The sequence below is a fragment of the Impatiens glandulifera genome, chromosome 8 (assembly GCF_907164915.1).
Source record: "Impatiens glandulifera chromosome 8, dImpGla2.1, whole genome shotgun sequence".
Classification (NCBI taxonomy): domain Eukaryota; kingdom Viridiplantae; phylum Streptophyta; class Magnoliopsida; order Ericales; family Balsaminaceae; genus Impatiens; species Impatiens glandulifera.
In genome coordinates, this window is record NC_061869.1 from 9,615,949 (window position 1) to 9,639,190 (window position 23,242).

Genomic DNA, 23,242 nt, shown 5'->3' on the forward strand with positions numbered 1-23,242 from the left:
TTATTATTTAAATTATTTAAATTCCATCCAAATTAATTTACAAAACAAATTAAATTATATTTTTTAATTTAATATTATTTTCATGATGAAAATTAATATTATTAGGCAAATAAGAATAGAGATAGTAAATCTCTCAACTAGCTACTTGAATTATATTTAATTTAATAAATTATTAAATTGTCTTTTTATAAATATTAATAAAAGTTGAAATTTAATTTAATAAGTTAGGAATAAATGAACTCTATATATATATTTTTTTTTAATTTAAAAAGTCATGACATTTGTTATTTATTTATTCATTAAAAAAAAAATAGTTTCATTCATTCAAATAAAAAAATAAATATTAAAATTAAATTAAGAGATCTCTTAAATTAATATAAACAAAATCAAAACAACTAAATCATAATATATGTTAAATAATATGACATATTTGTAATAATTAAAATTTTAATGAAAATGATTGAAAATCTTATAATTAAGATGCCTCAAAATATATGTAATTGAATGATTAAGTAGAGTAAGTCAAACAAATCAATATAACAATATAAAAAAAATTATACCCCATAACCAAAAAAATTATTTTAGTGACTCTTTATTAAAAAAATAAAAAATAATTTCAGATTCAATAATTTAATCTCCTTTACTGGACAAACATATACTTGAGAAATACGATAAAAGAGTAATAAAAGAGTATGAACAACAAACTACCCATTAACCGCGAAGACTATTATTCTAAATATAAAAATTTGAAATGAAACGATTTGTCTAAACAAAATGTTAAATTAAAAAAAAAAAAAAAAAGACACCCTCCAAATGTAAAAAAAAAAAGTAATTGGAGGTATGGAAAAGAAAAACATTTAAGAAAAAGGATTTCGAACCAAACAAGCCTAATTGAAGATTGTGGTCAAGCACGAGTAAGAGCAACTTCTTCTACTTCCCGCTTACGGCTTAACAGTCAAGACAAGTCATTTCTTCATCTTTCTTTTTTCGCTGCTTTTGGGTTAAAGATTAAAGCTTGAATTCGCTGCCCAGAAGAAGGTATTCTTCGTTTCTTTCCCATTGACGGATTGATTTCATGTTTCCTTGCAGCCGCAAACATTTCTCTTCTGGGTACCAAGATTTGTTGCTTTTAAGATTTCATCGATGCCATCGGAGTAACTCTATTGAACCCAACGAGTTTATGAACTAGGTTTTCTCTTCTTCAGTTTCTTATTCTTGACTAATTTCATACATTGTTTATTAACCGTTGATAAGAGACGTCATTATGGACGACGATATCTAATGATTTCGGACTTCAGTCCAGAACATTTATTGTCGATTGAATTTGTTCAAATCGGGCGTTTCGATTTGTTGAAATCGGGTGTTTCTTTTTTCTTCTGTTGCTTTAACGAAACTTGACTAAATTAGTGCATCTGGGTGGGAGTTCTCAGAGGATGAAGAGGCCAAAATCTGATATTTCTAGTTTAAGGAGGCTGAAATTGCCTTCAATTTTGTTGGGTATTGCTGTGTTTTACTTGCTTTTCATCTCCTTCAAGTTCCCTCGTTTTCTCGAGATTGCTACCACGCTGAGTGGTGATGATACATATTTGGTTACTCGTGAGAGGTTTGATGAGAATCCCAGACATGATGATTTGAGAAAACCCCATGTTTCTGTTTACAAAGATACGATCAACCAAGCAGCACCGTCGACGCCACAGGCGAAACCTATTCAATTTAACTATGGGAGAATCACGGGTGAGATAATGAGGAGATGGAACAGGACGAACGGTCAATCTGTATTTGATCGAATGGCTGATGAGGCCTGGGCTTTAGGTTTGAAGGCATGGGAAGAAGTGGATACAATTAATGGAAGAAATATAAGCCAAAAGGCTATTATACCTGAAGGGAAGCCTGAATCATGTCCATCATGGGTATCTATGAGTGTTGAAGAATCACAGCAGGGAGATCTTATTATGTTCCTTCCTTGTGGTCTTTCTGCGGGTTCTTCCATTACAATTGTGGGAACACCTCATTATGCTCACGATGAGTATGTGCCTCAGATGAAAAGGATAAGAAGTAATATGAATGGTATGGTCCCGGTTTCACAATTTATGGTTGAATTGCAAGGTTTGAAATCAGTGGTTGGGGAAGATCCGCCAAAGATTCTTCATCTGAATCCTCGAATTAGAGGTGATTGGAGCAACCGATCTGTCATTGAGCACAACACCTGTTATAGGATGCAGTGGGGTACAGCTCAAAGGTGCGACGGTTTACCATCTAAAACTGAAGATGACATGCTTGGTAATGATGTTATTTTCCAAATTTTGCTTCTCATTGTCAATATGTTTTAGAATATGTATTATTTTTCTAGGTATTTATATGCAAGCTTGACAACTGTTTGTAATCATGATAATACATGTGAAGTATCTATATCGATTGAACTTCAAAACTAGCAAGTGCTATTGTAAGTTTTAATTTTTTGAACAAAAAAAAAGTATCTTGTTTGATGAAAATGTGAATTATTTAGGTTTAATGACTAAAATTTCCTTTGTATGTAATATTTTTACTAAAAGCTTGCTCATTTGCTTTGATACATCATTTGGCTGATAAAGATGCGAAGAAATAAGTTCGTTTTCTAAACATGCATTAAATGTTCGTTATGAACTCTTAGAAATTGCTCAAATTAGTGCATGTTGTCATTTCTTTTGTTAAATCCGTTAAGTTCGTAAATGATCTCTACACAATATTTCATGCTTCCCGATCTTTGGTTTAAATATCATTCTCTTCCTAAATTGCATATTAAGAAGTTAACAGAAAAGTGACAGCAATATGTAGTTTGAGCATTTTTTATAAGTTGAGGAAGCTAAATCAAACATTAATGCAAGTTTAGAAAGCAAAATGAACTTTTTTCGAGAGGTGGTTAAAACTGCAAGGAAAAAAGTAACAATGCTCTTCGACTCAATAGTTTATAGGTGGTTAAAAGTAGTTATGTTAGTAGTTAAAATAGTTATGTATTCTCAATTTTAATAGTAGGATGTAATTGCTTTGAATATGTTGAATTGTTATCGAATGAACTTGAATAATTCAGGTTCTCTTATCATCTAGGCCTTTGGAAACGTTCTTCTGAGCCTCTCTCACGCCCATTCTTCTATCATCTCATCTATGCTTATGCCAGTTCTATCTATTACAAGTAGTATTGTATGCCGTTTTGTTTCCAAATTTCATTTGTAACTGATTTTCATGCTCAAGTATCTAGGTTTTTGGGGTACTCCCTTGTTTTTTCCTTTACCCCTTCATGTATTCCCTTTTGTATGTCTCTGTTTGCTGCTGGTTAATAAAATAAAATCATCTTTTTGTTGCTTTGTACAGTTGATGGGTATATGAGATGTGAAAAATGGATGAACAGTGATAATTCTGATTCAAGAGAGTCAAAAACAACATCATCGTGGTTAAAGAGGTTTATTGGGCGTGCACAGAGGCCTGAAGTGACATGGTCGTATCCTTTGTCAGAAGGAAGACTTTTTGTCCTCACGATCCGTGCAGGCATGGATGGTTTCCACATTAATATTGGGGGTCGGCATGTCAGTTCATTTCCATATAGAACGGTATGTTTGTATGTATGTATATAACCTCATGATTCTTCGATTTTTCTTTTCTCTTTTTAACGCTCATCATCATGGATTGTATTATGATTCTATTTTCGAAATTGATTCAGGGGTTTACCCTTGAGGATGCAACTGGATTAGCTATTAAAGGTGATGTGGATATTCATTCAGTTCATGCCACTTCTTTGCCAACATCTCATTCTAGCTTCTCAGTCCAAAGGGTGTTAGAAATGTCTGAACAATGGAAAGCCGATCCTTTGCCCAAAATTCCCATTAGACTTTTCGTTGGAATCATTTCTGCAACGAATCACTTTGCTGAGAGAATGACTGTTAGAAAAACTTGGATGCAGGCCTCGGTTATCAAGTCCTCAAATGTAGTAGTTCGTTTCTTTGTTGCATTGGTAAGAACTCCTCATTATTTTTTGCAAAGAATGGAGAAAGTGATATGAAACATAAACTCGTCTTCTTTGTCTTAAACCTTAGAATGGAAGATTTTCTGATAACCAAACTAATCTTAATTTGTTTCCTTGAGTTGATTTGAAGGTGGGCTTGTTTGATCTTGGGTTATTTGGATTATTTCCAAATAATCTCCTTTCAGATCACTTAATTTGTACAATATAAAAGAGTATTTTAGTAATTTAACTCAACTAATCCATTTTTTCAACCAACAAGATTTTGAATTCAAAGCCCATTTTTTTTCAAATAACCCAAGATCAATCTAGCTCTAGGTCTTTCTCAAAATGGAAAACATTCTGCAACTATGAGTTATGTTTTCGAAAATGCTTATTCCCTAGGGTGATTGACTTACAGAGTCCAAGAAAAGAGGTGAATGCAGTTCTGAAAAAAGAGGCTGATTATTTTGGAGACATTGTGATCTTGCCATTTATGGATCGCTACGAACTGGTAGTTCTTAAAACTGTTGCAATCTGCGAGTATGGGGTAAGTACGTTGCTTTTTCCTCATCTTTTTCTTCTCGCATTATACTAATTTTAAAGAAACATGTGGTTTCTAGGTTCAAAATGTAACTGCTGCATACATCATGAAATGTGACGACGACACCTTTGTGAGGGTTGATACTGTCTTGAAAGAAATTGATGGGGTTTCTCCCATACGACCCCTTTATATGGGCAATCTCAATCTCCAGCATAGACCACTTCGGTATGGGAAATGGGCAGTGACATATGAGGTACGGCCTTGTTTGGAATCAACCTGTCTCAAAATCAAAACAAGTTCCAAATCTTTTAATTATTTTTTTCAAACTACTAATTACAGGAGTGGCCAGAAGAAGTTTATCCTCCTTATGCAAATGGGCCGGGGTATATTATTTCAAGTGATATCGCCAAGTATATTGTTTCTCAACACACGAAAACACAATTAAGGGTTTGTTTGTCCTGTCCTAACACAAACAATTCTCTGATCAGTTATTCTTAGGACTCCTCCATTAATAAACATACATTTTTTTTGTATTTTTTGTTTTCTCGCGGCTGCAGCTATTCAAGATGGAGGATGTAAGCGTGGGAATGTGGGTTGAGCAGTTCAATACTACAAGACCGGTTCAATACTCGCATAATTGGAAGTTCTGTCAATATGGATGCATGGAAGATTACTATACTGCCCATTATCAATCCCCTAGACAGATGATTTGTTTGTGGGACAACCTTTCAAAGGGGCTGCCCCATTGTTGCAACTTTAGATGACCCCGGAAAAATTCTGCCCGGTTTAACTATATTGTACAAGTTTGACTTCCTTTTTCCTCGAGGTAATTTGCCCATTCATGCTTGCGAAAGATAGTTATGTTGCGGTGAAGTAGTTGTCTTCTTCTCGAGCATTTCTAGATCTAGATTCAGATATCGGGGCAAACATTTATTGGCTTTGTTAAGCCATATATTGGTGTAAATTGTTATATGTTTAGAAGATTTGATTTGTCACATTGTGCATTATTGAATTAATGTAAGGTTGATATACAGTTTCTTGTTTATTGCCCCTTAAGAGCTCATTTGATATTGGTTATTTTGAGTTTTTTAAAAGCTTTTACAAAAACTCTCTTTATATTACATTGGTACAATTAAATTTTGAATAAAAATAATATTTTAGTAATTTATTTTAAACAAACTTCAAATAACTTATTGTTTATCAACAATCTTTTTTTTTGTTGAAGAATATTAAATTTATTTTAAGGTTGAGATATTTTTTCAATTTATCGATGACTTAAAACTCTGTTGTCCGAATTCATGATTCGTTTGTACAAATATGAACATAATTTACAAGTTCATTAATATGGACAATATATTTTCCTTAATTGTCAATCTCACAAATAAATATCACAATATATTTTTCTTAATTGTAAATATAATATTTACAAGTTCGTTTGAATATTTTTTTAAAGATAAATAATACGAATAACGAATGGAACAACGGAAGAGGTAAGACCACGAATTCGACGTGACATAGGTAAAAGTCAGATTTATGTCTTTGTTTTCGTTATACGTTCGTTTCCGGTATCATTTTTCATTTTTAAATAAGTTACCGTATAACATATTTCTTTGTTAATTAAAATAATTTGTATTTATAAAATATATATATTATTTTTTATATATCAATGCACTTTATTGTGAAGGTAAAGTAAATCCCATTTTATTCTTACTAATAATGTAACTATAAGTGATTTTTTCTCCATTTGTAAGGAAAAATCTTTATTAAAATTACAATAAAGGTAACTTGTCTACAATATGAACATAATCAACATAGAAAGTAAAAATGAGGAAAAAATGACATTGAGAATACAAAGAGCCTGTGAAATTAAATTTTATTATTGACCCATAATTTAAATTATTATATTTGTTATGCTAGTAAAAATTTAATAATTTAGACAAACTGGATTATAATTTTAAAAAATATTTTTTATACAAAAATTAATAAAATATTCACCTAGAATCTAGATACAAATACATATTATAAAAAAAAATATTTTTTAATATTTAAAACCAAATCTAAATTATAATGTTAAAAAGATTTTTTTATAACAAATAAAACATTTTTTTTGTTTTAAAACATGATTTTTCAAAAAAAACAAAAAAAAACTTCGTCTTCTTCCCGCGAAACTCCATTAAAATTTTCAAAGCTGATGAAAATGTTTGCCGCCCTTTTCTTCTACTCTCACTCCTATTTCAAACCCTACCCATCTCTTTTTACTCTTTCACTCTCTCTCTAAACTATCCATTTTCTTTGTACCCAGCAAAAAGAATCGAAAACGCAGTGTAAAGATGGAAGATTTCTCAAACTTGGAGAAAATGGGCAGAGAACTGAAATGCCCTATCTGGTAATCTCTCAAAATCTTGAATTTATCAATACCATTATATGAATTTGACATTCTCTTTTTTGATCTTCTTTGTTTTCAGTTTAAGTCTCTTGACGTCGTCTGTTTCACTTGTATGCAACCATGTCTTTTGCAAGTAAGTTCTTCAATTAAAGTCTCCATTTTTCTGATTCTTTCATGGGTAATGAAGAAAGACTGAATCTATATTACTTTTACCAATTTTGTAGTACATGTATTCAGAAATCCATGAAATCAGCTTCAGATTGTCCAATCTGTAAACTCCCATTTCATCGCAGAGGTATATTCATAGTTTCCATTTAGTTTGTTCTTATAATGTTAAAGAACCTAAAGAAATCAGCTTCAAATACTGTTAAAGAACCTAAAGAAAGAAGAAAGTAGATTGCGAGGATGAAAGAGATTGATATCAAGAACACAATTAGTTTAGCAGGCATGCATCTAAGTGTTTTCTGATGCAGAGATTCGTCCTGCTCCTCATATGGATACCCTGGTCAGCATTTACAAGAGCATGGAAGTTTCTTCTGGAGTTAACATATTCAGCACACAAATTGCGCCTTCCTCCAAAGAGTTGGGTATGTTCACTAGTCTGGTTTTATAAGGTTAATTTCCCTTTCATTTGGGTATGGTTGTTATTTGACCAGTTTGTCAAATTTTCTTACTACAGAACAAGAACCACAGAATGGGAAAAGTTGCCAGACTGAACCAATAAAACAAAGGAAAGCAAAAGGAAAAAGTGCTAAATGGTCTATGAGTGCTAGTCCAAAAATTTCAAAATCTTTAATGAATAGACCATCATTTCCCACCAAGAAAAGAATTCAGGTTACAAAACATCATATTCCAGAAACTCCCAAGGTGGTAGCTGAAAGTTCTAATGGATTGAGGGGAAAGTCTGTCCTTGATGGCGAGGGAGAAACAGGATTAGCACCATTTTTTTGGTTGAGAGAAGAAGAGGATGTTGAAAAGTTAACTCAACAGACAGATGATGATACCATCTTTGGAACACCACCATGTGCCCCTTGTTTCAGTGATATTAAGGACTCAGATGACGACGTTCCTGATGATTTGGCTCTACAGGTAAATTATATCATATTGAAACACTTCTTTTCAGAATCTTCTAATCTCATTATTTTATTCTCTTGAAGAAAGTTTGAACTTTGCTAATCAACTGTTTATTTACATTTCATGCAGGATGAAGCTGATTGTGAAGTAAATAATGAAAATTATGTAGACAGTGAGATGTTTGAATGGACACAAAGACCTTGTTCACCTGAACTGGGTTCCAGTCCACTGAAAACACAGGTGTGTTTGTATACTAGAATATAGTTAAATATATCAAATCAATAAAAGTCCAATTTGGTCTCCCTAAAATCTTCATATCTGTTTCTTCTTGCTAACTGTCTTACTAATTATTGAGTTACTTTCAGATCAAATCATCCTCTCAGACATTGGCTACTTCTGTTGAAAAAGAAAATGAGAAGATAAGTGTACCCACTCTATCAACCCAAAGAACTGGAACTAAAAATAGGATCAATGAAGCTATTGAATCTTCTAAGAGTGGGAAGGGGAGACGTGGAAGACCTTCCAAGAAGCAAGTGAAGGGGACAAAGGTTCAAGGTTTTGAAGTTCATGTTGATTTATCAGATAAAACTGAAAATCCTCTTCATAGTGATAATAACAAGGGTAGTTCTATCCATTTGAAGGAAAGGACATGCATGAGAAACAGCTTCGAGTGTGACATCAATGGTAAGGAATTTAAAACCAAGAAAACTGTTTTTCTTCTAAATGTTCAAAAATCTTAATATCATGTGGAAGTATTCACTTGATTGACTGCTTTCATTAGGTGGGAATCAAAACACAACAGAGAACTCTACTTTGCCTGAAAATTTCACCAGGATATCAAAAAAGAAGAATTTGTTGATGAAAAACTCAGGTAGGTTCATTATGAGTAGTATTTACTATTTAATTTATATTCAATGTTTGTTCCTTTATACTTCATGAATACAAGATTTTTGGTTCTTGTCTCAGAAAATATTGAAGGTAATGCGACCCATCCAGAACATGGTCATGGTTCAAGATGTTCAAAAAAACGCAGGACTTCTGACTGTAGTAACCCAAAAGTGGGGTTGGCTAAAGATGCTCTAACTGATGCTGACAATTCTGCAAAATTAAACCAAACTATGGGAAAAGTGCAAAATGATACTGAAATAAAAGTTCTGCAAAATTCATCAGACAAGGAGATTGCCACCAACATATCTAATACAGCTGCTATACTTAAATGTGACAATGTTCCACCCAAAGTTGAGTGTGGTTTTTGTCATTCTGCTGAGGAGACTGAGGTAAATACTTCTTTACATTCAACAATGTTTTTCTTTCTACGTTTTTCATCACATTCTTGATTTCTTAGAATGAAAATGAATTGCAGTTTTCAGGAGTGATGGTTCATTACTTAGACGGGAAGCCTGTTGATGTAGACCATAATAGTGGATCAAAAGCCATACATGCACACAGAAACTGCACAGAATGGTAAGAACCAGTGTCAAAATTGAGAATCATTATTTTTTATTCCTTCAAATATCATGTGAATCACATATGAACTATTTCCCTGATTGTTAGATCACAGTGACATGTCTGTTGATTACAATGGTTGGAAAAGTTGCAACTGTGAATTGTTTGTGGACTCCATTTCTTTTCTTGAAACACATTTTATTATTTATTAATGGATGTTGGAACTTTGAATATTCTATCTGGTTTATTTATTCTCTTGTTTAAGTGACAAGTTTGACTACTTAATGAATATTGCAGGGCCCCAAATGTCTACTTTGAGGATGATAAAGCTATTAATTTAGTGGCTGAATTAGCTAGGAGCCGAAGAATCAAATGTTCTTTCTGTGGTATTCGAGGAGCTGCTCTTGGTTGTTATGACAAGAGTTGTCGCAAGAGCTTTCATGTTCCTTGTGCAAAACTGACCACGCAATGTCGATGGGATAGTGTAAGTAATATCAGTTGCACTTAATTTGGAACATGAAATTTTGAGATTTTTATTATTGTTATTATTAATTTTGTTTTCTTCTGATTTTGCTGCTGTTCTCACAGAATAACTTTGTGATGCTTTGTCCTCTTCATGCCTCTGCCAAACTTCCCTGTGAATTATCTGACTCTCAAGTAAAGAAAATAAGCAAAAGTACTCCCAAAAGGTACTTTAGTAGACTTGTAGTACTAAACTAGTTTGATTTTCTTGGATATTTGCTACTTTCCTTTTTTAACACATCTTAATGACTTTATTAGTAGATTTTCATGATTTTCTTCTTGCTTGCTTAAAAGTTGATTATTTTAATTGTGAGTTAATTTGCTGGCCTTATGAAATCACCCTGGGGCCTTGTTTGATGAAGGTACAAATAACCCTTTGTCCCATCATCAATCACTTTATCAGTTAAATTAATTCAATCAACATTTGACCCAAATAATCCACTTTTTTTTTTTCAAACTAAGATTGTTTTTCCTTCCAAAATTCATTTAAGAAAAACACATCAAACAAGCTCCAAATCCCTTTTAATGTCAGCAATAAACACCAATAAGGTTTAGTCTAAGATTTATACAAAAATATTCATATAAAGTTTTTCCCTTCAAAGCTTCATTTATGATGGTAAATATATTTTATTTTTTTGCAGAATATGTGAAGTTCGTCATCAAGAACCTGTGGTTGAGAATAGTGACAGTAATTGGCATTGGGGATCATCTAAGAGATACGTTATCTGTAGTTCAGCTTTAACCAATGTGGATAAAGTGAGCATTTGATTCTCTGAGCCTCATTTTTCTGAAATAGCAAATGAAAATTTTCATTGGTTAACTAAGTTTATCCCTGAAAATGCAGCAACTTGTTTCTGAGTTTGAGAGGATATCAGGCATACAAATAATGAAGAATTGGGATCCCACTGTTACCCATATCATTGCATCTGCTGATGAAAATGGAGCTTGCAAAAGGACACTCAAAATTTTGATGGGTATTTTGGAGGGAAAGTGGATTTTAAAAGCAGAATGTTAGTGTGCTTTTTTCCTTCTTGTTTGAGGACTTATTATTCTTAATCTTTAGGCTTTGACTTTACCTGTTCTTGGCAATCTTGTGGTATTTTCAGGGATTAAAGCTTGTTTGGAAGCAATGCAACCTGTTGATGAACATCTTTATGAAATTAACTGTGATGTTCATGGAATCAAGGATGGTCCTCAACTTGGAAGATTGCGAGTCTCAACCAATGTAATATTCTTCTTCCATCCTTCAAACAAGCCTAATTAGCTACATTGCTAACACCATGAGTCAGTGAATAACATCTGATCATGATCCAATCCCTATTTTTAGCATAATGTTAAATTTGTGAGGTTGTTCAAGCTCTGCTTCTACGCTCTATATTTTATTTGGAATTAAAGGAGAGTTAGCATAACACCCTACAACAATGGTTTCCCGCTTAAACTTAAAGCGTTTTCAGATGAAATCGAACCTGTGACCTTTTGGTCTCTTAAACCAACTCTTACTTCTACATTCTATTTTGAATCATCAAATTTCAGTAGATTTCTTTCTTTACTTCCTAGGTTCTCTTCTCGTATATATGACCTGGCATAACAGCTTACTATCAGGAATCTAAGCTGTTTATAATTAAAAGAAAACTTACTTGGATTTGTTATCCTAACAGCTAAGGGATTATCTTTCACTCTTAGCCTCTTAGTTTTGTGCAGCTTTGTGCTATAGCCTTCTTTAGAAAAGAAAAGGAAGATTTATCACTTTCATTTTTCCTTTTGCAGCAATCAAAGCCATTTGAGGGATGCAAGTTCTTCTTGGCTGGAGAATACACAACATCTTACAAAGGGTATCTTCAAGATCTTGTTGCTGCAGCTGGAGGTGTGGTTTTGCAAAGGAAGCCCATTTCGAGTTCTACTAGTTTTTCATCAACATTCATTGTTTACAGCCTTGAGCTTCCTGAAAAGTGCAATCCTATAAAGAAAAACATGATATTTAACAGAAGAAAGACAGATGCAGAAGCCATTGCAAATTCTACTGGATCCATTGTGGTAAGCAATTCATGGGTTTTGAACTCTATTGCTGGTTGCAAAATTAGACCCCTCACAGGATAGATAGATTTGGTTTAAATTATTTTTGGTTAGGAAACTTATATGCTTTCAATTTGGATCTCATAGGTAACTTGCTATAATTTCATCCTATTTTGTAAGTTAATTGAATTCAATTTTTGCTCTTGTATGTTTATACTGATTTTCAATCATTTGAGACATTTTGTTATTGAAGAAATTTTCAAATGTTTTGTAATTTATTTCTTACCCTTTTCAGATCTCATTTTGAGTTGTACTAATTGGATATTTAGTAAAATTTATTTAAAAAAATATATATAATCAAATTAAACTTTTGTGACAAAAATATGGTTTTACAAGACACAACTTGGTTATTTGCTTGATGAAGTAACACATTAGCTTGATTTTTCAAGGTGAGTAAACACAGTAAATCTATCAAAATCATTAACTAGTTGGGTATAATCCTTATTCTCATCTTCATATTTTGACCATAGCAATGTAATTTGATGCTTCTAAAATATTTGAAAAGAGACTTTTTCATATGGTGTGAAAAATGAACCAAATTAAGCATCAATTTAATGTATTATTCACCTAAAAATAAATTATATACAAAATATGATAATTATGTAAGAGATTTCTCAATATCAAATGACTCCTTATCTCAATAAGAGTGGAACTGAGAGGAACAAAAAAAGTCTTTAACCTATTTTTCTTTAAAAAAATTGCAAAAATTAATAGTTGGTTGTTGAGGTGTTTGAAATTGAAACCGCAAACTTGGTTGGAGTGAATCAATCGGTTCATTTTCCAATTATTTTCTAGTGAATTATTTGGCTACAAATGAACTGTATGACGTTTAACGATCAAGTTCGACCGATGCATTTACTTCACAACGTTATTATTACGATGATAGAAGAATTTTTTTCTAAAAAACTGGTAGAGATGGACAATAAATTCATTGATCTTTTACGGATTTGCAATCTCGTTAACGCTAGATTTTATGTTATGTCTGTTCGTTAGTGAATATTTTTGGGTTATTTTTTTATTGTTGCTCTCAAATGGTTTCTCGTTGTATTTCGGATGTGTTTTGTGTAAGGTGAACACTCTATTTTTGTATTATTTTTGTTGTTATAATTAAATGATTATCATTTAAATCATTGCACATTTGTTAAAAAATATTAAATTACCTTTTTTTGTTTTCTTCTTCTGTTTAGAGCCACATTTTTTTTTAGTTTTAACCATATTATTTTTAGTTGTAAATGATAAGTAACTGATGTTATTTTAGTTTTAAAGAGTTTATTATTGTATTTGAAAATTATTTAGAAAAAAACTATTAGGAAATCTAAAGTATAAAAAGGTTACCTAGAAAACTAAGTCTTAATACTTTTAGCTTGAATGCACATCATTTTTTTGTTTTAATAATTCAATAAATTTATTTTAAATAAATTTTAGTTTAATAAAAAACACTAAGTACTAAGTAGAATTCGAATTGACATTGATATTAATATTCTAATTTCAATTTCAGTCTAATTGGGATTTTACAATTTAATTAATATATTTAGAAAAATGATAAAATTATAATTTAATTATAATTCTTATATTTGAAAAAATATATAATAATTTAAAAATATATTATCTATATTATTAAGATATTGATTTGACACAATCTATTAAAATATGTCAAATGTCAATAATTATTGTCTAAATGTCGATTATCATTAAGAAAAAAATACCGGTTCACCATACTAATTTACTAATTAAAAAAAATATATATTGGTTCGACATGTTGCCTTCCTAAATAAATAAAACAAAATATCGGTTCGATATTTTAACTTCCTAGAATAATAGACAAAATGAGAATGAATGCGAAATGAATTGGTTGGATTATATATTATTTTCGACGGTTAAGTTTTTTGTCATTGTTAATGAGAGTTCTCAGGCATTTTTCGAGAGCTCTCGAGGGATTAGACAAAGTGATTCACCCTCTCATTTCATGTTTGTCATTATTATGGAAGCTTTCTAAAAAATATTGGTTTTCGCCAAAAACTCGAGACTCATTCGTGGAGTGAGTTGTGGGTTAAGAAGAAATCAATTTGTCATATCACATTTGTTTTTCGTTGATGACACGCTCTGCAATTTTTATGCTACATACATAAATTTTAAACACTTTCAATATATTTTATGGTTATGCGGTGCATGTTTAGGTTTCGAGTTAATCTTAATAAGGCATACATCTTTTTCTCATATTCTATTTCGAAAAAAGTAGGACGAGGATGACAAATGTGTTGTGATTCAAAAATGGTGGTCTTCCGTGAACCTATATTGGTATGTAAAAATGTCACAATTAAGGATATGCTTAATCATCGGTCTAGTGGTTTCTCTAGCCGACTAGGTATAAAAAGAGATTACACATTAGGGAGAGTTGTCTCATACTTGAGTTTTATTTGTGACAAATGCTTATTTTTCAATAGGGAATTGGGGAGGGAATGACGTGGTGTAATCTGATTGACAGAAAAATAACAAAATTTATCTCTTTTCTTTCTCTCTTCACCTTTTATCATTTTTCCAATCAGTGATATAGTGACACATCATTCTCTCCTCCATTCTCTTTCTCTATCAATCCTCTTTATTTTTACATTGTCGAGAGGTGACTAGTATCCGAAGTTTTTTGTGCAGTATTATTGAGATTCATTGGGTGATATGACATGCCTACATATTTAGGTTATCATCCCAATTATTTTTTGATGGACTATCTAGTTTGAGAGAAATCGTCGAAATTTTAATTAACGTATTCATTCGATGCGTATAATTCATAATGATATTATTATGACACTTTATGAGATTCGTTTCGGAAAGTCGGTTGAGTCGGTCGGGGATTTAATCATTCTTCTCGAAGACTTAAGAGATCGATACCTATTGAGTAACGTTTTTTAGTTGTGTTTAAACGATTTTTTATCATTTTAATATACATTGGACATTTTTTTTTAAATATTCTAAATTAAAAAATATATATATATATATATTATAATTCGAAAAGTTAATTTTTTAATTATTTTTCATATTTTAAATTCATAAATTCAAAAAAAATTATTAGATCAATAATTGTAAATGATAAAACAATATGATATTTTTATTTAAAAAAAAATAGAAAAAATAATTATTGAGAATTACAATTTATGTTAATTCTAATTTTATTGAAATTCTAACAGTCTACCAAATTTAAAACTAACATCCCAATTTCAATCTAAAATTTACTCTAATTCTAATTCAAATTCAAATTACATTCAATATAAACCCTGCCATAAAAGATCTATTCCCTGTACTTGTATTAAATATTTCTATTTTTACACTTGCGAATAATATTTGTTTGCATAAAATAAAACAAATAATATCAATTAAGCTCTCTTGAAGTAACATGGATCTAACCCTCATGAATTAATCAATCACAACTAATCTTAATTATAAAATAACTAAGAAATAATTTTTGAAAATTTATAATAAATCTCATACAACAATAGATATTCCAAAAAAAAAGAGATAATTTCAAATTACAATCTACCCTGAAATAAAATTAATGAAAAATATCTTTTTGACACTTACGATAAGGTTAAATCTGTTTCCGGAAAAGATAACGATCATACACATTTAACGTATTCTTTTTCGAAAAGACGATAAACTTTTTAGATCTAATTAATTTTCTACATAAAAATAAAATAAAATCCCTTTTGTAGAAATTGCAAATCCACCAAGTGGATTCAGTAAGCCATCAATAATTATATGTTTTGAAAGGAGATAGTTAATCCATAAAAAAAATGTATTGAGGGAGTTAATCAAATTTCCTTATTGATTTCACCAAGTTAAATTGTTTTAAATAGAAAAATCTTGAATGATCGATGTTAAACAAAATCTAATGTATCTTTTTCGTGTTAGATGCGACAGTTAAGCATCGATCAAACACCATATTGTGTGCCAGCCAAGCATCGATCAAACACCATATCTAAATCCATTCTTTCACTTTTTAAATAAATGTTGCATAAAATTTCTTAGAAAAAATAAATAAAACACTACATGATGAGCTGTGTTAGAGGCTGATATAGCTTAAGATAGAGTAGAAATGTTTTTGGGTGAAATTATCAACTTTTACATTAATTCTTTGAGAACAACTTCTAACCATCTCCCCCTTTCCAAATGAAAGCATCCTCATCTCTCCATGATCTGACTTTACCCATGAAAATCTCATTCTATCTCTTTCTCTTTGTCATGGTTACTATGTTTTCTAGATCTTACGTTAAAAATTCGGTGCTTATATATCGTCGTGTTGAAAAACAGAAACACTCACTCCATTCCTTTCCTAAAGATTATTAACAGGTATAGAAGTTTTTGAATCTTTTGATATATCTACAAAATGCAGCTCAAGTGTTTTATTAGTTAAATTTGTTTCAATATTGTTGTCCAAACCTTTTGATTTAAACTCGGAAATTTGATTTCTATACAATATTTTGTTTAACTTACTTTTAAAAGATGTGAAATACTTTCAAATACAAACAAATTTTAATTTATACTCTCATCAAACTCTTCGGTCAGATATGTTGATTAAGAACTGAAATTCTACCATACTAATGAGTGTTGAATTATAAGAGTTTACTTTAATGTCGAGTTATTAATGCGAATGTAAATAGATTATATTATGCATATAACTCTAAAATAGATACCTTTCTCTTGCTATTTTGATTAGATGTAAAAAATACTAAGTCTTGAATAAATTTCAAATATACCTTAGAAACCATGAATAAGAAGAAAATCTCATGATGTGCAACATTTAGATGTGTATCATTTAATGCTTATAATGAATGAAAATTATATCAACTTAATGAATGATCTATCTCCCTTAATGAAATTTCAGGATAAGCAAAGCAGATATGGCCTGTAAAATGGGTAGCTCTAGCTCAAAGGATCTTATGGGCAATGGTATGAAGGGGGACAATGCTCCTAAGTTGTCTGTGCTTATCGTAGATGATGACGCGATTCTGCGAAGAATACACACTATGTTCTTCAAAAAGCATGGATTTGAGACTACTGCGGTTGAAAATGGACAAGAGGCTATCAATTTGTATCGCTCCGGTTCGTGGTTTCATCTAGTTCTCATGGACAAGGAAATGCCTGTTATGGATGGACCCGAGGTTAGTTTTCTCTTCCTATTTCTCTAGATATTTCTTATGTTCTATTCTTATAGTAAAATGTGATTTTTTTTTAATTGCTAGATTTTAGCATAAAATTGCATCTATTAAACAATGCCTTTTGAAGATATTTACACAAGTATTTTGTACAATAAATTTGAGTGTTTATCATTTTAAATATAGTTGAACAACTTCTTTATTAACCATCTCATGATATGAGTGGGAAAAAGATCAATATTATAGGAAAAATCACATTGAAGAATCTCTTAAGTATACTCAATTCTTTTATTTATGAAAAATTAAATTGAACAATAGGCAACAAGGGAGCTTAGGGCTATGGGAGTAAACAACATGATAGTGGGAATGACTTCTCGCGATAGAGATTCGGAACAACAATCATTCATGGAGGCTGGCCTCGACAACTGCTACATCAAGCCATTGACTGCTAACGTAGTTGTTTCTCTTGCACAAGCCATTGCCAACAAGAACTCGGAGTAAGATCTATCTAAAGGAGTGTGTTTCATGTGTGATCAAGAGTTTGACATAATAAAGAAGATGAGTATGCATGAATGCAAAAAGAACATGGTTATGGTTCATTATTTTGTATAGGCCAATTGGTCAATGTCTTTTTTCATTTTTTTCTTTTTATATGTATTCAGTTGCTATTAATAATAATGTTTTATAATTGAGAAAACTCATAGAATGTTTTCAACTATAATTTGAATAATTAACTATGGTTAAGACTTTAAGAGTTATAAATGAAAAAAAAATATATAAAATGAGATTATAAATTATTTTTAAACAATTTAAAACAAATTTTGTCAATTTAAATCAAACTATATTTAAATATAGATGTTTACTTAATTTTTTTAACTAAATTTTATTCATAAAAAAGAATAAAAAAAATCCTATATATAGTATGATAACAATTCTCTATCACAATATTTAAATTATTATCATCAAATTAAGAGATAATGTTACTTAAAGAGGATAAACAAAATGTTTATATTTATAAGTTTTTAAACATTGAAATTAGGACAATATAGAGTGTACTATAAATATTTGTTTCTTATGGTAAATATATAATTAAAAATAACTCGAAAAAATGTTAAAGTAAAAAATTGTAATAATATATATACAACATATATATAATTCATATGAGAGCATATTTTTAGAGTTACTGATGTATTGTACATTTTCTCGATTCAGCTGCCTTTTCTTTGTTTTTTTCATTTCCTTCACTCACTTCCCCTTTCTTGATTTCTTCCACGTTTTCCCTTTCCACAACTTAAAACCTCTGTCTCTTCTTTGTTTTTTTCATTTCCTTCACTCACTTTCCCTTTCCTCTTCGGTATTGATTCTTACTTCTAGTTCAAGTTTCTTTGTTACCTCTTCATTCCCAACCTTTAATTCTGAATTTCTTAGCCTTGTATCTTCCTTCTCCTATTCTTTAATTTAGATAAAATAATATTTTGAAATACACTCTAATTAGGGATATATTATATAAAAATAGATTAAGTATATAACCCACAATCACACTTAACTATTTAACCGACGTAGAACTTGCTTCCGAACGGACTCGAACCTAGGAAGCGCTTTGAGTTTAAATGAGGTTATGACGGTATATTATCATACTAGTTCTCCCTTAGTTTAAAAAAAATGTAGTTCAACTTCGCATTTTCAAACATGTCCTGTGATTATGACTAGTCTTTTACTTACATACGTTTGTTATAAAAGAAATCATGAATAACCAGCTGTCTATGTTTACTGTTTGCCACAACATCAAGATTCATGCATGATCTGTCATGCCTAGGTCTAGTCATGTGGAGAAAACATAAACGTGGCATGTGTTGGAATCCTGTCATTCCACGTAACTACTTACGTTCTCTTCATGCACCATTACACATGTAAACCTCCATTAATGAATTCACATATATATAACACCAACAATATCAAAGTATCATCATATCTTCATCTTTGTTCTTGATCAATCACTTAAAAAATCAAACATGCCTGGACTAACAATCGGTGATATCATACCCAACTTGGAAGTAGAAACAACCAAAGGCAAATTCAAGATCCATGACTTCATCGGAGAAAATTGGATCCTTCTCTTTTCTCACCCAGGTAATTAACCAACTAATTACTGACATTTTTTCTCAATAAACATTAACTGATCATGAATTTATAACAGGTGATTTCACCCCAGTTTGCACAACCGAACTAGGAATGATGGCCAAATACTCCAAACAATTCATTGAAAAGGGAGTAAAACTTCTAGGTCTATCCTGTGATGACTTAACATCCCATATGGAATGGATCAAAGACATAGAATCAAACAATGGAGGACATAAAGTTGATTATCCAATCATAGGTGATTCAAAAAGAGAAATAATCAAACAACTTAACATGGTTGATCCAGATGAGAAAGATGGTAAAGGAAATAACATGCCATCTCGTGCTCTTCATATAATTGGACCAGATAAGAAGATAAAACTGAGTTTCTTGTATCCAGCTACAACTGGTAGGAACATGGATGAGGTTTTGAGGGTGGTTGAGTCTTTACAGAAGGCTAGAAAGTATAATAATAAGGTGGCTACACCGGTTAATTGGAATCCAGGTGAGAAAGTGGTTATAGCTCCTAGTGTTACTGATGAAGATGCTAGGAAGATGTTTCCACAAGGGTTTCAAACTGTTGATCTTCCTTCTAATAAGAAATATCTGCGATATGCACAAGTTTGATGAAATATGCATAATGTTGTAATTAGATGAATGATTAGATCATTCATTATCTATCTATGTTTGTATAAAGTGTATGCCAGTTTCATCACTTGTTTTTTTTTTTGTTTTCCACTTCTATGAAATGTTACTGGTTTAATAATAAAATTGTGTTTACTTATTTAGTTGTTAAATCAGATATTAATGATTAAGAAAAGTGATAGAAATATCTTTCTCAAAATTTAATCATCTATATTGTTATCTCCATTAGACTAAGCTTAAATCTCCTGAAATTGCTGTAATTACTTGGATGAAAAAAAATCACACCCATGGATGTGGTAAAAACAAAATATCTTAATATGGAGAGAAATCAAGGTAGCTCAGTATGGCTGTGGTAAAAATCATTGTAGGGGTAAGTTTCATGTTGACAAACCCAATTTAACCTGATTTTGATTCAAAATAAAAAATACATGACCTTAATTTGGAGAGAGAAATGAAAAAATGATGTATAATGATGTATTATGAAGTAATCTTGGATTCTAGGGTAAAATAAATAAATAAAAAGCACTTTGATATTTAGGGTAAACAAATTAAAAAAATAAATAAAAAGCACTTGGATCAAATATCTCAGATATTTGAGGGTTTTTTTCTTATTTTGTAAAAAAAAATGTTTGATAAAAAAAATTAAGTTATTTAAGTTTTTAATTGATTTAATTATAAAAATAATTTTTATATTTAAAATTTATAGTTAAAATAATAGTGTAATATCATGGATTGAATTTTTATAAAATTAAATAAATTATAAAAACACGTTATTCATTAAATTTGTCTTTTGAGTATGTGTAATTTCTTAAATATATTCATAATATAAAAATATGTTTGTTTATATTCACGAAGTTCATATTTATCCAAAGAAAAAAAAAATTAAGTCTTAAACGGCATATTTTATTATTTTTTAATATATATTTTTATTTTTAGATTATTATCTTTTTTTTATTTATTTATTCATCCACTCTAACCATTAAAGAATAATAAATAATACACAACTATTATAAAAATAAATAAATAACGGATTAAGTATGTAACCAACAAACACACTTAACCATTTAACTAGGCGCGAAACTTACTAGTTCTGCGCCTGACGGGGGCTCGAATCCAGAAACTTAGACGCAGAACTTATCGCACTCAAATTCAGAAACTTAGGGTTAGTATCCACATTTTATTGCTGATAGTATTTATTAATGATGAAATATGAAAGATCAAAAGTCATACATAATGATATCCATTTATTATTATATTTATAATACTCTCCTAATTAAAAAGTGGGATACAACAATGGTAAAGGGAAAAAGAGTACAGTATGCTTAGTTGAATCTCTTTGTAACATCACTTTATACTTTTGAATCTCTGCGTGCCAATTTTATACACTAACTTTTCAAAGGTCGTAGTAGGCAATGCCTTTGTAAATAGATCTGCTAGATTATCTGATGAACGAATTTGATGAAACATCAATATCACCTTTCTTCTAGAGATCATGAGTGAAAAAGAATTTTGATGATATATATGTTTCGTTCTATCGCCTTTAATATATCATTCCTATAATTGTGCATTACAAGCAGCATTATCCTCGTATAAAATTGTTGAAGAATTCTTATTTACTAATAAACCACATGATTCTCGAATGTGATGCATAATTGATTTCAACCACACACATTCTCGACTTGCTTCATGAATAGCTATGATCCGTGAATGATTGGTAGATGTAGCGATAATTGTTTGTTTCATAAATCTCCATGATATAGCTGTACCACCATATGTGAATACATAACCCGTTTGAGACCTACCATTATAAGGATCAGATAAATACCATACATCTGCGTACCCAATCAATTCAGCTTCACATACATATAGATAATATAATCCCATGTCCATAGTTCCTTGAAAGTACCGAAAAATATGTTTAACTCCATTCCAGTGTCTCTTTATCGGTGAAGAACTATATCTCGCTAGTAAATTTACTACAAATGATATACCGGTTCTAATATGACTAACTAGATACATTAACGCTCCAATAGCACTAAGATATGGTACTTCAGGACCAATTAATTCTTCATCACTTATACGAGGTCGAAATGAGTCTTAATTCACATCAAGCGATCTCACGATTATTGGACTACTCAAGAGATGTGCTTTATCCATAAAAAATCTTTTTAGTTTTTTTGATGTATAAGAAGATTGATGGACAAAAATTACATTCTCTAAATGATGAAGTTGCAAGCCAATACATAACTTTGTTTTCTCGAGATCTTTCATCTCAAATTCTTTCTTGAGATAATCAATTGTTTCAGATAGTTCATATGTTGTTCCAATAATATTCAGATCGTCCACATAAATTACAATTATTAGAAATTGTGATCCAGATCTCATGATAAATACACATGAACATATTGGATCATTTTGAAATCCATTCTTTAACAAATATTCACAAAGACGTTTATACCACATACGTCCAGATTGTTTCAATCCATATAGAGATCTGGATAATTTAACTGAGTAAAGGTCTTGACGATCTGAACTACATGCTTCAGGCATTTTAAATCTTTCTGGGAGTTTCATGTATATGTTGTTCTCAAGGGAGCCATATAAATATGCCGTAACAACATCCAATAATCTCACCTACAATTTCTCGTGTATTAAAAACTTATCAAATATCTAAATATTGTTGCACCTACCACAGGAGAATATGTCTTCTCATAATCAATACCAGGTCTTTGCGAGAATCCCTAGGCTACAAGTCGTGCTTTATATTTGATAATTTCATTTTTCTCATTTCTTTTTCTTATAAATACCCATTTATAACCAATCGGTTTAATACATTCAGAAGTACAGACGATAGGTCCAAAAACTTTGTGTTTTGCGAGCGATTTTAATTCAGCTTCAATCGCATCTTTCCATTTCGGCTAATCATTTCTCAGTCTGCATTATTCAACAGACTTTGGTTGAAGATCTCATCTTCATTAACAATATCGCATGCTATAGCATATGAAAAATTTTCATTGATGTCAATTTCGTCTCGATTCCATCTTTTTTCAGTCAAAACATAGTTTATAGAGATCTCTTCATTTTCAGGTACTTGTGATTCATCCGGAATCATTTTTTCGATGACTGTGTACTCTTTTAGAGTAATTGTTTCCTCAATTTGAGCTTCTTTTCTTTTTCGAGAATTTTTATCTTTGGAACCGACTAGTCTACCACGCTGCACTTACATTTTAGGCTCGTTAACAGTAATGGGTTGTCCTTCAGGGACATCAATCCTAATTGGAGCATTTAGAGTTGGAATATAGGACTTGGTAACT

General features: G+C 30.8%; 4 protein-coding genes across 4 annotated transcripts; all 4 read left to right on the forward strand.

The window, feature by feature from the left end:
• The first annotated feature begins 932 nt into the window (after positions 1 to 932).
• LOC124911338 (hydroxyproline O-galactosyltransferase GALT2-like) lies at positions 933 to 5,566 on the forward strand. The gene is made up of 7 exons (XM_047451807.1): positions 933 to 2,280; positions 3,349 to 3,584; positions 3,695 to 3,985; positions 4,395 to 4,523; positions 4,597 to 4,770; positions 4,857 to 4,964; positions 5,075 to 5,566. Exons 1-7 carry the CDS (start codon positions 1,434 to 1,436, stop codon positions 5,279 to 5,281), a joined length of 1,992 nt encoding a protein of 663 aa, XP_047307763.1. The 5' UTR covers positions 933 to 1,433; the 3' UTR covers positions 5,282 to 5,566.
• Positions 5,567 to 6,847: 1,281 nt separating this feature from the next.
• LOC124911977 (protein BREAST CANCER SUSCEPTIBILITY 1 homolog) lies at positions 6,848 to 12,254 on the forward strand. The gene is made up of 16 exons (XM_047452525.1): positions 6,848 to 6,903; positions 6,983 to 7,036; positions 7,128 to 7,198; positions 7,377 to 7,490; positions 7,583 to 7,992; positions 8,107 to 8,217; positions 8,343 to 8,661; positions 8,759 to 8,848; positions 8,944 to 9,254; positions 9,341 to 9,441; positions 9,721 to 9,907; positions 10,012 to 10,112; positions 10,587 to 10,701; positions 10,790 to 10,955; positions 11,052 to 11,170; positions 11,713 to 12,254. The coding sequence occupies exons 1-16, from the start codon at positions 6,848 to 6,850 to the stop codon at positions 12,040 to 12,042; spliced, it is 2,655 nt and encodes an 884-aa protein (XP_047308481.1). The 3' UTR covers positions 12,043 to 12,254.
• Positions 12,255 to 16,910: 4,656 nt separating this feature from the next.
• On the forward strand, positions 16,911 to 17,666 carry LOC124912929 (two-component response regulator ARR22-like). Its single transcript, XM_047453564.1, has 2 exons — positions 16,911 to 17,171; positions 17,484 to 17,666. Exons 1-2 carry the CDS (start codon positions 16,911 to 16,913, stop codon positions 17,664 to 17,666), a joined length of 444 nt encoding a protein of 147 aa, XP_047309520.1.
• Positions 17,667 to 19,163: 1,497 nt separating this feature from the next.
• On the forward strand, positions 19,164 to 19,910 carry LOC124913435 (1-Cys peroxiredoxin). Its single transcript, XM_047454018.1, has 2 exons — positions 19,164 to 19,295; positions 19,363 to 19,910. The coding sequence occupies exons 1-2, from the start codon at positions 19,178 to 19,180 to the stop codon at positions 19,908 to 19,910; spliced, it is 666 nt and encodes a 221-aa protein (XP_047309974.1). The 5' UTR covers positions 19,164 to 19,177.
• The last annotated feature ends 3,332 nt before the right edge of the window (positions 19,911 to 23,242 follow it).